Source organism: Puma concolor, chromosome B3 (genome assembly GCF_028749965.1).
Source record: "Puma concolor isolate L17-30 chromosome B3, mPumCon1.1.hap2, whole genome shotgun sequence".
Classification (NCBI taxonomy): Eukaryota; Metazoa; Chordata; class Mammalia; order Carnivora; family Felidae; genus Puma; species Puma concolor.
The window spans coordinates 147,728,710-147,742,993 of record NC_141672.1 but is presented as its reverse complement, the minus strand read 5'-3'; the positions used below and the strand labels follow the sequence as shown (position 1 = coordinate 147,742,993).

At 61.7% G+C, this 14,284-nt stretch overlaps 1 protein-coding gene across 2 annotated transcripts in view; it reads left to right on the top strand.

The window, feature by feature from the left end:
• Positions 1 to 7,114, top strand: part of ARNT2 (aryl hydrocarbon receptor nuclear translocator 2) — a 143,676-nt gene extending 136,562 nt beyond the window's left edge. Inside the window, exons 17-18 of one of the 2 annotated variants that reach the window (XM_086711748.1) lie at positions 5,391 to 5,527; positions 6,884 to 7,114. In XM_086711748.1, the coding sequence (XP_086567874.1) occupies positions 5,391 to 5,527; positions 6,884 to 6,982 (236 nt within the window). In that variant the 3' untranslated portion in view covers positions 6,983 to 7,114. Of the gene's footprint in view, positions 1 to 5,390; positions 5,558 to 6,883 lie in introns of both variants that reach the window. The other variant, XM_086711749.1, reaches the window with a different exon arrangement.
• Positions 7,115 to 14,284: the final 7,170 nt, after the last annotated feature.

Genomic DNA, 14,284 nt, shown 5'->3' with positions numbered 1-14,284 from the left:
CAGGCCGGAAGCTCCCCTTTGCGCGTCTGTCGGCCTTAGGGACGAGGCCGTGTCCCTCGCCCGCACGCGGGGTCGTCCGCCACGCCCCACGTCTTCTCCCGCCCCCGCCACTCACGGTCCCGCAGCCCCTGCAGCATGAGGTCGTGGGCACGGCGTTTCGCAACCTCTGGCGGTCACTGCCGCGTGGCTGCAGCTCAGCTCTGCGGCCTCTGTTCACTTGGAGCAGGTGCTCGTGTGGGGCCTCAAGCTCCCCCTGCCGGCTGGTTCTGCACCGTTTCAGGAAGGACAGGCCCCGAGCCGCTGCCTTCCAGGCCCCCGGGGCACCCGGCTCGGAAGCCACCCTGGTCCCCTCACCCTCACCCCCCGGCAGTCTCTGCCTCCAGCTCCGGCCCCTGGGGAGCGGTCCACCCGCCTCACCCTGAAGGGTCCAGGGCAGACCAGGCGTGCAGGCACCCGGTGCTTCCTGGGAGACGGGAGGCCTGGCCCTCGGTGCGGCATCGAGGCCGGGAGACGCACGGGCACCGGGATACGGGCAGGGCAGCTCTCTGGGGACAGCAGCCTCGGTGTGACACAGGCCCGGGGGGCCGCCGGGTCTGGAGGGTCAGGGGAGAGTGGGTGCTCGTCCTGGCAAGGCCACAGCAAAAACAGCGGGGGCCCCTGCGCTGCCCTGGCGATCTGGGCTCTGATCTCCACCTGGCAAATGCGGGCTCTGAGCTGTGGACGTAGATGAAACACGAGAGGGACACAGGCCCCGGGCTGAGGCCCCCGCACGACTCGACGGCCAAGAGCAGCCCCACACAGACGGGGCTCCGGGCTCAGCAGGCGCCTCTGCATTGCGCTCACGCTCTCCTGCCCTCAGCGATCCCGGTGGGAGTCACGGCCGCGGCTGACTCTGGACGTTCTGTCTGCCCGGCACGCACGCGAGAATCCTTCAATGCTGCCGGAAGCCCTAAGGGGGAGATGCCTGATCGCTCCCACTTCACAGAGAAGTACACTGAGGCGCGGTGAGGTCCCCTCGGGCTCTGCTCGCCAGCGTCTTCCGATCCGCTGTTCAGGGCGCCTTAGAATCGGGTGGGGATAGGTGTCCCTGCAGAGGTCTCTTGGTCTGTGTTAACGAGAGGGCCGGGACCCCCTTGGCAGGGTGCGTGGAGAGCGGTTTCCCGTGGCTTTCCCTCTGTCCCTCCTTTGCTGACGGTGACCCAGCGAGGGGACCGTGGCGGGCTTGGAAGCCAGGCCCTGGGGAGGGGGACAGAAAGCTGAGGGGGAGCTTGGGACGGGGGTTGGTCTTGATGGGGGGGTGCCAGCACCATCCAGACGAGGCGCCCGTGGGGGCCGGCCAGCGGCTGGTGCGGGCAGGAGGCCCCGGCACAGGTGTGGGGGGCTGGGGGCAGGCGGGGCGGGGCGGGGATGGGGGATGTGCAACGTGTCGGAGACCCATAGCTCTGCTCCAGGGGCTTCAGGGACACGGGGTCCGTGGGGACGGGCTTCGGGCAGGGTCAGAGAGAAGAGGGTGTTCGAGGGGCTGGTGAACAAGGACGGGTGGTCCCGAGCACGGTGGGAGGGGTGCAGGGAAGAGAGCGGGAGAAGGGACAGAGCAGCCCCCACTAAGGTCAGACTGCGCAGTCAGCGAATGAACCCAGGACCACGAACCAGCCGCGTCTAGCCGTGCGGTGGACACTCCCCCGGGCCCCGTGTGCGACCTGAGTGGCTAACCCCCTCTGAGGGCGCAGGCCGGACGGCCGTGCGTGGGGCCTGCTGGTCGGGCCCGGAGGGTTCGCAGGCCCACAGCCCCCCTGCCCACAGTACCCGGCTCAGCTGGTTGCCCGGGGCCGGATACCGGGGTCCCGACTGCCCTGTGTCACCGGCCGGAGCAGGCGAGCTGGCGGCCGGCGTGACCAAGGTCTGGCACAGACAGGCCGGCGCTCCGGCGGGCTCCTCGGGGTGGCCTGTGGACCGAGCTCCGACCTTGAACAGGAGAGCGGCCCTTCTGGGTTCTGGCACCTTCTAGGAACCGCACACTCATTTGCTCCCCGGGTTTCCCGGCGTCTGCGCAAAGCGCTCCCGCCCTCGCAGGCCTGGTGACGCGCCCTGAGCTGCGCTGCCGATGCGTTTGCATTTCCAGAACTGGTTTCAGCTTCTGCTCAGCCAGGGTCTCACCTCGCCCGACGAGGAGGTCCAGACGCGGAACTGGAGCCACTTCCTGGGGGCTGACAGGTGCGAGCGTCGCCTCCCTGTGGAGCTAAGCGGGAGGGGCGCGGTCCGGGTCCAGGCGGGACGCAGAAACCACACCAGCCACGGGAACCGGGACGCTCGGTATAAAGATCCTTAACTAAGAGGAGGCGTTGAAAGACGCGGCCTGAGGAAGACAGGTGCGGCGAACGTGGGCGCCGGCTTCCCGCTCAGAGAAGCCGGTTGCTCCTACGACCCAGGAATCCACGCGCTTCTCAAGGTTGTGAAGTTTGGTCTGGAAGCCCACCCGTTTGCCCGGATGGCAGCAGCCCGTAGCACGCTCTCCTTGGACCGCGGGGCTGGCGGGCCGGGGGCGGCCAGCGCCGCGTCACCCGGGAGGGCCCACCTTGTCGTCACGGCGCATCGTGGAGTCTGCCCGTCACCCGCGCGGCTCGGGAAACGGTGTCTCAGTGGCAGAGGCTGGAAGAAGGTCCTCCCCCCGGGCCTCCTGGCGGACGGCAGCGAGTCCCTCCTGCAGGTCACTGCCTGGGAGGGGCCTCCCCCGGGAGGACCCTGCAACGGGAGGTCCGGCTTCCACGTCCCCCGACGCCGCCTGGCTCTCCTTGTAGATGTCGGCGGTCCTGGCGGCCTGGTCGCTCATCTGTCCTCCCCAGGGCACTGGCCAGTCTTGGTCACCACCGTGGCCCCAGCACTCCGCTCAGCGGCAGGTGCACGGTGGGCGTCGGATACAAACGCTCAGTTTACCAAGCGAATGCACGGGGCGTCCGCGTCAGAACGGGGCTCCGGCATTCACAAGCCGGCCGAGTCGGGCCAGTTCGTTCCCTGGCGCCTTAGAGCCTCGGTTTCCTTGTGTGGCAAAGGCGGGTAACGGGCCCGTGTCTTAGGGTCAGAGGGAAGAGTAAGTGGCACGAAGTGACTTTTCCTGTGGCGAACGTTTGAGAAGGAGCGTTTCCCTTCCCGGCAGTTCAAGGGTGTTTATTCTGAAATCCTGCGTCTGTCATCAGCAGAACTACGCCGACCGTCCTGCAGCCTTCAGCCCCTGCCGCCTGGCCCGCCGCGGGGCGTCAAGGGGCTGACGCAGGAGCGTGCATGGGTTTCATCGCAAGCTGACGGTGGCCAGGAAGCTTCAAATGGGAGGAGGAGGAGAGGGCGACGGGAGGTTCGGCCCTCTTTCCACTCCTTTCAGTTCTTCTTTCCCTCCGCAAATACGTCCGGAAGTCTCCAGTATCGAGAACTGGGGGGACCCTCGGTGACGCGTGACCTGGGGCTGGGTCAGCGTAGTGGCGGCCCCGCCAGGAGGTGACGTGAGGCCACAGGCAGGCTGGCATCCGACGGGGCGCTGCGTTCAGGGAGACGGTGCAGGGGAGTGGACGTGAGCCGGAGGAGAGAGCCCACAGCCGTGCCTTCCCCGCCTGGAGGCTCTGAGGGGGAGAGAAGCTGGATTCTCGCACAGGGAGCCCGAGGCACCCCTCGGAGACTTAGACGTGGCCCCCAGGCCGGGCAGGTGATCCCGCAGCCGAGAGAAGCAGGGCTGTGCGCGTCCACCCACCGGACGCAGGGGTGGCGTCCTGACCGCCCACGGCCTCCACCTGCGCCCCCTCCGCCCCGCGTCCGCTTCCAGGCGCCCTCACGTCGTGCACCCGTCGCCACGGCGGCCGCCTCGTATCTGGGCTCCTCTGCTCTCTGTGCGCTCGCCCTGGGCGGTGGGGCTCCCGGATGCACGGGGCTGTGCGGCCGCTCCCTGCCTGCGAACCCCCGCGGGTCCCTGCCACCTGCACAGCGGGGGACCCGAGCCTGGGCCTGCCCTCCGGCTGGTGACACTCAGGCCCTTATCCCCAGAGCCGCCACTGGGTCCCCGGGCAGAACACGCCCTCCTCACACCCACGTCTTTGCACAGACGGATCCCTGCGTCGGGGACGCTCTTCAGCCCTGTCTCCGAGCTCTGTGCCGTCAGCTCCTGCCCCTGGGAGCTTTTCCTGCACGCGGGGACGGGTCAGGTGCCCTCCGAGAGCTGGCTTTGTCACTGTCGCACCCTGTCACGGCAGCCCCCGACTGCGTGGCCCTGCCTTTCTGTCCCCTCCCTGCCCTGCCGTGAGCTCCTCCAGGAGGGGAGGGCTTCCTGGCCTGGGTGCCTACCTGCAGGGAGCCGGGGTCAGGGCAGGAGCTCAGGACCAGCATATGGGGGGGGGGGGGCATGGTTAAGGCCGTAGCCGGAAGGAAAGATGGAAGGAATTGATTCACGGCGGGCAGAACCCCAGCAAGGACTCACTGTGGTGGCCAAGTCCTGGGGCCTCCCGAACCGCGGTCCCTCCCCCTGAACACTTTGTGGGGTCGCCTGTGGTCAGTGTGGCCGCTGGAAAGGGCAGGATGGGGCCTGTCCTGCTACCCAGAGCCTGACAGAGAGCTCATTGCCTGCAACATGGCACCGAATGGTTTACAAGAGAGAACGTTGAAGGTGTTTCTTTTTTTTTTTCTTCGTGTGCTCCCGGATAAACTGATCCTCTTAGGTTGAATCTTCAAAATATTTTAGACCGACTTCTGCTCGTTTTTCCTGCTTGGTTTTTCCATTGGGTGTTTGTTGTAAAGTGTAGACGGAGACAAGCTGCTCTCCGCACAAATTAACGTGCCGATTCCTGCAAAGAGGCCCATCTCTGGGTCTGAGCCGTGCCCCAGTGCCTTTGCTCACACGCCACCTGGAAACACTCAGGGACGAGCCAGCAGGACCGTGGCTCGGGGCCCCCGTGGAAGGCCCTCGCGGCTTCAGCGAGGCGGAAGGCAGGGCACACTGAGCCAAAACTCTCCTTCGGGCAGAACCAGACTTTTCAGAGAACAGCCCGGGGGCTGCAGCGGCAGAGATGGCTTCTCCCTTCTCGGGGCTGCAGGGGGGCAGCCCGGGGTGGGGGTGGGGGGGCCCGGACCCCGCAGACAAGCCCCCCACCAAAGCGCCAGAGGGCACGGAGGGCTCCAGGACCGAGCCCCCGGTGCCCCTGCCGGTGCGCTCCGAGGGGACCCGCCCCCTGCACCGAGTGCTGGTGGTTGGCATTGACTTGCTACCCGTGGGTCGGTGCGAGCCGGAAGGGGACGGCGGCCGGCTCTGGACGGAGCGTGCCTTCCAGACGCGGGGGCCTCTGGGCCGTGGCAGGTCCGGCGGAGCCGCGACTCGGCCCTGAAGGCGGTGTCCTGTGCGTGGGCTCTTTCAGCTGAGAGCGGACAGAGCGGCGGGCAGTTCCAAGGGCGGCCCTCGGAGGTCTGGTCCCAGTGGCAGAGCCAGCACCACGGGCAGCAGAGCGGTGAGCAGCACCCCCACCAGCAGCCCAGTCAGACTGAAGTGTTCCAGGTAAATCGAGCGAGCACCGCCTTGTCGTAGGTACCGGCACCTTCTCTCTGCTTCCTTTCCCCTGCCCCCTGCCACAGCCCCGCCTGCTCCATAGAGACCTGAGTTCTGGCCCAGCCCCGGGGACGGGGGCCGGGAGCCTGGGCCTCCGCTGCCCTCTCTGGTCGGGGACACCCGGGCATCACGTAGCCGTCCATTGTTGGAGACGCTCCCGGCCACGCCTCGTCCCCTAGCCCCGCGCGCCAGTGCTCTGCGCCCTTGGGGTTTTTCTGGGTCCATCTTCGGCCACAAGTTTCCCCCGGGAGGAAGGTTCCAGATGGAGGTGTGAGCTGATTGACTCCCCCTGAGCCCAGTGCTCGGCCCATCCCACGGGGCCCGCACGAGGAAGAAGCACCGAGGCGCCTTCCGTTGTGCCCGGAGCTCCAGGTCTGCCCTGCAGAGCATGGATGCGCAGGAAGCACGTGGGGGGAGGGACTTGAGGCCATCGGCCCATAACCCCCCTCCCAAGGGGGCTCTCTCCTTGTCCCCAGCGCCTCTCCCACCTAGCCGAGCGACACCTTCGCAGACAGGGGTCTAGAACCCAGATGTCCCTCTAGGTCTCCAGAGGGGCAGCGTTCTGACCTCCTTCCTCTGTCCTTACGCCGCACAGCAGCCGCGTGGCGCAGAACTCCCCAACCTGGCTCTTCGTGGTCACGAGGCTAAAAAGAATTCTTGGTCGAATAAGCGCGTGAAACGCTGGTTAAGCAAAGTTGTGCGGTTTCTTGACCGCAGGACTTATCAGAGGCTTTTATTATATTAATGAAGACTGAGGCTATTTTAGGCGGTAGGCGGAGTGCGTATGCCTTGTTCCCCACAACCGCTCGTCCACACAGTCCTTTTCTCCCAGAGTGTCTCACGAGCCAAGAATTTGAGAGAACACGCCTTGGGAAATTTTCCACAGGGGATTGAAATACTGGCTATGCCCATTGTCTGGATGGGCACTCTGAGGCCGGCCGAACTTGAAGGGCCTGTCACAAGTGAAGCTTCAGGACGCAGGCATTTGGCCCCGCCCCCGGAACACACACAGCCTTGCTCCGGGCCCTGATAGGTTCACCCCACCGATGGGCTCCTGTGCGCCCTGCGTCCTGGCTTTACATAAACGCGGGTTATGTCCTGAGGCTCGGTTTACCTGCTGGGATGACCCCGCCCCCCCAGGGGGGAGCGGCTTCCGGGTGTGGACATCTGAGGCCCCCCTGAGACCCCTGGGCTGCCCCAAGGAAGGTGAGCGTGAGGGGGAGCGGCAGGCTGGGCTCCTGGGACACACAGGTGCCCAGGAGGGTGAGCTGACCGCCCTCGGCCTTCTCTTCTCCCCTCCCGCAGGACATGCTGCCCATGCCCGGAGACCCGACCCAGGGGACCGGCAACTATAACATCGAGGACTTCGCGGACCTGGGCATGTTCCCGCCCTTCTCCGAGTAGCGGCGGGCAGAGTGCGGCTGGCGCTGGGCGGCGTGGCTCCTGTCGTGACCGCGCCACCCACGCGGGCGGGGCCCCCCCGCACCCTGCTTGCCCTGCCCGCCCCGCCACGGTCCCCCCCAGCAGAAAGCGTCTCACCCCCGTGCTCCTCCCCTGCACAGCGCCTCTCCGCTCTGGCCCCCAGCCCGGGGCCACCGACCAGGAGCCCCGGTAGCCGTCGGGGGGCCCGTTGTATTTATTGTACTTTATCTGTGTGTGCTTGGGAGGCGAGCCGACTGGGCGCCGGGAGTCTGGTTGTGAATAATCTCCTAGTAGACGGTTTTCGCCTATAAAACGTTCACCTGTAGTCCAGAGTGAGTGTCCGGGGCCTGCCCAGGCCTCAGGAATTGGGTTTCTTCCCGCCTTTAACCTCCGTGGGTGGGCGGACTCGGGGGCGGGGAAGGGAGGCCAGGAGGACGCCTGGCCTGTGTTCTCCGCGCTGGGGCCGAGCAGGCGGGGACCCAGGGCCGGACGCCAGCTCCCCTGCCCCCAGCTCAGCGGCGCCCCGACTGGAGCGAGCTTGGCCCGGGGTCCCGGTGCCCGGCTGCGGTTCCACAGCCTCGCCGGGAGTCCTGGCCGGGAGCCCACTGGCTTTAATGTGCCGGGCTTCTGAGAGGAAGCGGCCCCCTCCTCTTCCAGGAGGCTCCGAGGACCTGGCTGCCTGGTGAGCGCACGCCCTCGTCCCCCCCTCCAGGCCAGCGCCTCCGGGGCTGCAGAGCCCTGGGCCTTATGTGGAGGAGCGAGCGGGGAGGCGGGACGTCCGGGCCCCCTCGTCCGGTGCCCTGCCGTGCAGGCCTGCTCCCCCAGGACCGGCCCTGGCGGCCACGTTGCATCAGTGACCTGGAGGGGGCTCAGGTGCGGACCCGCACGGGGGCAGGAACGCGTCCCACCAGGCCCCTGAGCCTTCTCTCCTCGGCCGGCTGGGGGGCCGTGGTGTCTGGGGAGGGACAGGGTGCAGGTCTGTGAGGCAGGAGGCTGGGGCTCCCGCTCCGATTCTGCCACACTCGCCCCGGGGCCCCGAATTCCTCGGGTGGTCTCAGGACGCGAAGAAGAGCCCACTTCTGGAAACTTCTGCTGGCTGACTGAGCCGTGGTCCCTGGCTGGCTGCGTTTCCCCGTCTTCGCTGACCTCGCCCCCTCCCACGCCCTGTGCACACAGAGGCAGGCTCTCTGAGCCTCTCCTGTCCTCTCCGTGACAGCCACGCCCGGCCCCGCCGTCCCATGGGCCCCCTGACTCCCACCCCCGGGAAAGCCCTGCGTCCCTCCCAGGGTCCCTCAGGCAGCCCTGCTCAGGCACCTGCCTCGGACACAACCCACGTGTCCCTCCCCCGGGATTCCGGAAGGCCAGGCCGAGTGGAGCAGGGTCTCAGCTGCCTGAGAGCAGAGTGGGCCCAGCATGCAGGACGGGGCCGGGAGCAGCGTCTGTGCTGACCTCTGCGAGCTGGGCATTAAACGCCAGCCCCGCCCGGTGTCCGTCAGGGATCCGCGTGGCCTGTCTTGCTTGGAGAGCTCCACCTGTAACAGTCCAATGTGGGTAGAATACCTTTGGCGAGCAGCCAGCTCTGGGTGATCCTGGTTCCTGGACTCTGGCTTCACACTCACTCAGCAGTTTCCAGAGCAGCTTTAACCCCCTTGTGTATGGCGGTGATTGATGATTGAGTGCCGGGTTTAGGCACACCGGGGTCATTTTACCCTCCACGCACCCTCACCGTGCCAGACCCAGAGATGGGGACAGGTGCCAGACCAGGGGGTGGTGAGGGGAAGGTGCCAGACCTGGGTGGGGACAGGTGCCAGACCCAGAGATGGGGACAGGTGCCAGACCTGGGGGTGGTGAGGGGCAGGTGCCAGACCTGGGGGGGGGGGCAGGTGCCAGACTGGAGTGGGGGGCTTCCCAGGGCTCACCCTGCCCGGGGCCACCTCTGCCTCCAAGCCTGAGCCGACCCCGAGCCGTGTGTGTGTAATGTTTTCTGAGAAAGACACAAAAAGGGCTTTTGGATCCAAGGGCGGTTGCTCTGCGACACGAAAACAGACTTTTTTGTGGCCTTTAGCCTGTGAGTTTGGCAGAATCGGGAATTTCGTATTTGTTCCTTCTGTTTTCTGGAGGGAACTAGGGGATTCTCTGGGCTGCGCACGTCAGGGGGGCACGCCAGCTGTGACCTGGGGCCACGCTGGACGCGGAGGGGACGCGGGAGAGGCAGAGCAGCCCTGCCCCGGCGGCCTTCCGTCCTCTTCTGTCCCCACACCAGGGCCTGGGTCGCAGACTGCCGCGGTCCGGGTCCCGGCAGGCGAGGTCAGAGGGGCCTGAAAGCCAGCGTCATGCAAAATGTCATGACTCAGGAGGCATGGCTTCCCCCCCCCCCGGCCCCCCATCCCGCATCGTCCCAGGGGCGCCCACAGGGAGCCTGACTGCGGTCCGATGGGCCGGCCTGAGCTCTGCGTCCTCTCTCCTCCACCTCCCGCTTTCTGGTTGTGATTCTTGGAAGCCATCATGTGGCCAGTGGGAAAACAGGACTGGAAGGATCTCATGCCCCAGAGACTCTTCCCCCAAGGAATCTTGAGGCCGGCCAGGGTAAGAGTTGAAGCCCTACAGGGCCTCACTGTCCCGCTTGGGAACAGGCCCGCCCAGCCAGCAGGGGACCCTGCGAGGCCCCGGCCCAGACGCCTCTCCCCCGGCAGACGCGGCCCAGCCTGGGCTGGGGCTTCGGCCGTGACTCGCTCTGCCGCTCGCACCTCCTCTCCCCTGTGAGACCTTCCCGGGCTCCCCCACGGAGCGGGCCGGGCCGTGGCTGCCTGCGTCTTGCGGGAGGACACGAAGCAGCCACGTCGAGGCTCAACCGGGACTTGGCTGGTGACTGTGGCCGTGGCTAGGGAGGTTCTAGAACACTACGGATGTGTCACTAAGGAGCTGGTTTTGTTTCTAGCTATGGCGTCAGGGAGTGACAGAGCCATCACAAACGCCACGTTCCTCCTCTGCTTCCTGATGTATTCAATCCAGCCCCTTTGCTGTTTCGTGAATACCGTGCAGAGAGTTGGCGGGGGCGGGGCGGGAGGTGGTTCTCTTAGTCGGAACTTACATCAGGGAGCGTGGACTCCAGTAAAGAGACAGTATCTCCCCCATTTAGCCACATGTGACACAAGGGATGGGGCAGGTCCCGGGAAAGTGAGTGCCGGTCCCCGAGCGCATCAGCACCTGGGGGCAGGGACCGCGACAGCCACTCCCCTGGCCCACCTGCTCCCTGATGGTTGTGACCCGTCTCCGAGCAAGACCGAGCCTGCTGCCTCGCGGACGCTCTAGCGAGTCACGAGTCAGGACAGAAGTGCCAGAAACTACGAGTTTGGTCAGTACTTGCCAAGGGGGCCCATTGTCTCCTCCCTCCGCCACATCCCCGCCCTGCCTCGTGTACTAGGGGGCCACGAGCCACCTGGCTGTCCACCTGTTATTGACAGCCGGGGGTCTGGGACAAAGTGGAGAGGCAGCACACCGCGGGGCAGGCACCTGTCCACTTCTAGAGTGCCTGGGTCTGGTGGCCAAAGCTACTTCGGCGGTCCGGCCACTGGCCAGAGCCCGCGTGGGCGGCACCGACCGTGAAGACCAGGGCTCACTGGGCCAGGCCTCTTCCTTCATAGACGAGGGCTTCTCAGATGGGCGTCCGTGGACAAGTTGAGCACTTAATCGTTTCTCTTGTAGCCTTTCTTCTTATGGATGTGAGCCGTGCTGTGGATAAATCATCGTTTGTATTTCTTGAATGTTCTCTATGACTAACGGTTATTGAGTTGGTTGTGTATATGTATAACTAATGTAACTGCCTTTTAAAATTTCATCACAATAAAAATGACTTTGCTCTGAACCGTGAACAGCGCAGGCCAACTTTGTGATTGCGCAGTTCGCGGAACCTTCCCGTGGACGTTGGGACGTGCCTGGGGTCACGCCTCTTCCTTAGGGGTGTGTTTGTGTCACAGCCGGCACAGGGCCGGAGAGCTTTGTGCTACGGAGGGACCCTTCCTGGGGCCTTAGCTACCTAGGAGAGGAGGGGAAAAGAACCACTCTCCTTGCCTGTTAGATGAGGCTTTCTAGAAGACTGTCTGCAAATGGTGTATTTGCTCCTCGTTACAAACCTGTGCTGTGTGATTATTACTCCCAGTTTGTGGATTGCAGAACTGGGCTGACAGCAGTCACGTGACGTACCTGAGAACCCGAGGGAAGAAATGACAAACCCAGGATTTCACAGGCCCCACTCCGAGCCCTGGACACGTTGTCCTCTCCAAACACTCACTATTGCTTTTTAAAATTCTCCCAAACTTGGGGCGCCTGGGTGGCTCAGTCGGTTAAGCGTCCGACTTCAGCTCAGGTCATGATCTCACTGTCCGTGGGTTCGAGCCCCGCGTCGGGCTCTGTGCCGACTGCTCAGAGCCTGAAGCCTGTTTCGGATTCTGTGTCTCCCTCTCTCTCTGACCCTCCCCTGTTCATGCTCTGTCTCTCTCTGTCTCAAAAATAAATAAATGTTAAAAAAAAAAAAATTAAAGAAAAACAAAATAAAATTCTCCCAAACTTTAGTATTTTAATATACCCAAGCCTCTAGTAAATACTTACACATTCTAACCTTTCTCTTGAGAGATGACTGTGTGGGGTCTAGCAAAATGGCGGCCTGAAATCACTTAAAACTTTTCCATCAGACATCCAGCGTTCCCATTTTTTTACAACTTTATTGAACGATTATTGATAACAAAATAAACTGCATGTGTTTACGGCCTAAATGGGAGAAGATTTGGTGATCTTGAGTTAGGCATGGATTTCTTAGATACTGCACCTAAAAAGCATGATCTATAAAAGAATAAAATTATAAAGTGGACTTCATAAAAAATTCAAAACCTTTGCTTTTCAAGGACACTGTTGGCAGCGTGAAAAGATCCTCCATTGACGGGGAGGAAACCTGTGCAAGCCCTGTATCTGACAAAGGATTTGTATCCCAACTATGTAAAGAGCCCTTACGACTAATTAAACAAGTCAGTGCAAAACAGGCAATAAATTTGAACAGACACGTCACCAAAGGAGATACATGGGGGGAAATAAAAACCTAAATAATGGCGAGGGTCATTAGTCATCCGGGAAATGCCATCCCAATCCCCCGGGGCCGTTAGAATGGTTAAAATTTAAACAGACTGATGACAGCAAGCGTTGTCCAGTGCGTGGAGCCCCGAGACACCCCCACACGCGTGCCGAGCGCCACGGCCCCTTTGCACAATAGTTTGGCAGTCTTGTATAAAGCTAACGCACACGCGCACCACATGACCTGGTCTTGCCACATCTAGGTCCTTACTTGCCCAGGGGACGTGAAAACACGTTTCCGCACAGAGACGTCAGTAGGAATTTTCACCGCAGCTGTATGTGTACTAAGAACCAAAAACAACCCCGCTTGATGTCCAGTGGGGGTGAGTATGTCCACACGGCAGCACGCTACCCAGCGACGAAACAGAGCGAAGTGTTGGTACGAGCAACCACGGAGACCCGCGTAAACACGCAGAGTGAAAGAAGCCAGGTACAAATGTACCGCGTGATTCCATGTATGTGAAATTCTGGGAGAGACTCCTCCACGGGACAGGAAGCAGGCCGGTGGTTCTGGGGCTGGGAGAGGGGCTGGGGAGGAAGAGAGGAGGTGACCGGGAGGCTCTGGATTGGACTGGTGGCCACAAAGGTCTTTGCAGCTCACGAAACCTTCACTCTTCACTGAAGGTGGGTGCTTTCATTACGTTGTGTATAGTTATGTCTAAGTTAGTATAAAAATAATCGTGGGAGAGGTTTTTTGTGTAATCTGACAAGGTGGTCCCAGATTTCCTACGGAAGAAAAAAAGAAATAATAGCCAATAAATGTCATTGACATTTATTTTTTTTAATGTTTTATTTGTTCTTTAGAGAGACAGAGACAGAGCATGAGCGGGGGATGGGCAGAGAGAGAGGGAGGCACAGAATCTGAAGCAGACTCCAGGCTCCGAGCCATCAGCACAGAGCCCGATGCAGGGCTCGAACTCACGGACCGTGAGATCATGACCTGAGCCGAAGTCGGATGCTTAACCGACTGAGCCACCCAGGCGCCCCCTTTTTTTTTTCATTTTTTAAAATATTTTATTTGTTTTTGAGAGAGGAATGAGACATTTGAAGAAGGGCAGGAGAGGAGGAGGAGGAGGAAAACAGAGCATTCTGCCTTCCAGCCACCTGGAGGCTTCATAATGAAAAGTGTGGCTTTGGCACGGATACAGAAGGCTAGATCAGGAAGAACGTTCAGAAGGGGGTTGTGGTTTGGGAGAGTCACGGGGGCCGGGCAGACTCCCAGGGAACACTGGCAGGAAACCCGCAGGGAGCAGACATTTTATCCTTGGGTTTCACTACATACAAAATACGGTTCGCAGAGAACAAATCCCACGGGGATGACAATACCTGAATGGTGGAAGGTGATGTATGCAGGGGTGCTGGGGGGCTCAGTCAGTTGGGCGTCCGACTTCTACTCAGGTCAGAATCTCAACGTTCGCGGGTTCGAGCCCCACGTCAGGCTCTCTGCTGATGGCTTGGAGTCTGGAGCCTGCTTCCGATTCTGTGTCTCCCTCTGTCTCTGCCCCTCCCCTACTCATGCTCTGTCTCTCAAAAAATAAAAATAAATAAATAAGTAAATAAGCATTTAAAGAAATGTAAAAGACAGCCAATAAACTTAGAGAAAATGCGTGCCATTTATATTTTATATGCCCAACAGAGTGGTAATTGGGCAGAGTATTCAGAATATATGAAGGATTTATTAAAATCGATAAGAAAAACACAACGGGCACATGAGCAAAGGGTTTGAACTGTCCGTTCATAAAACTCAAATGGCATTAAATACATCAGAAGTCGAGCCTCCCTAGTAACTGAGGGAAACACGAGATTAACGCAAGATCGTTACGTCCTCAGATTTACGAAGTCTGATCAACACAGTCGTCATTGAGGATGTGGGGGGAGAGGGGGGCCTTCCCTTGTTGGTGGGAGATGGGGCGGCTGCCCAGGAGACTGTTAGGCAGTGTCTCTGCAGGTCAAAGATGCAGGAGACCTCCGAGTCGGCGACCCCAACTCCAAGCCTTCGGCACCAGCGCGAGAGGACAAGGAAAAGGAGACCGTGGGGCTGTGTGTGACGGTGAAAAGTGAGGCAGTCTAACCGTATCTCGGAGGAGCAGGGGGGACACTCGGTCACACAAAGGAATACGCTTCGGCCATCACGTGGTCTCCTTGCAAACAGGGCACTGA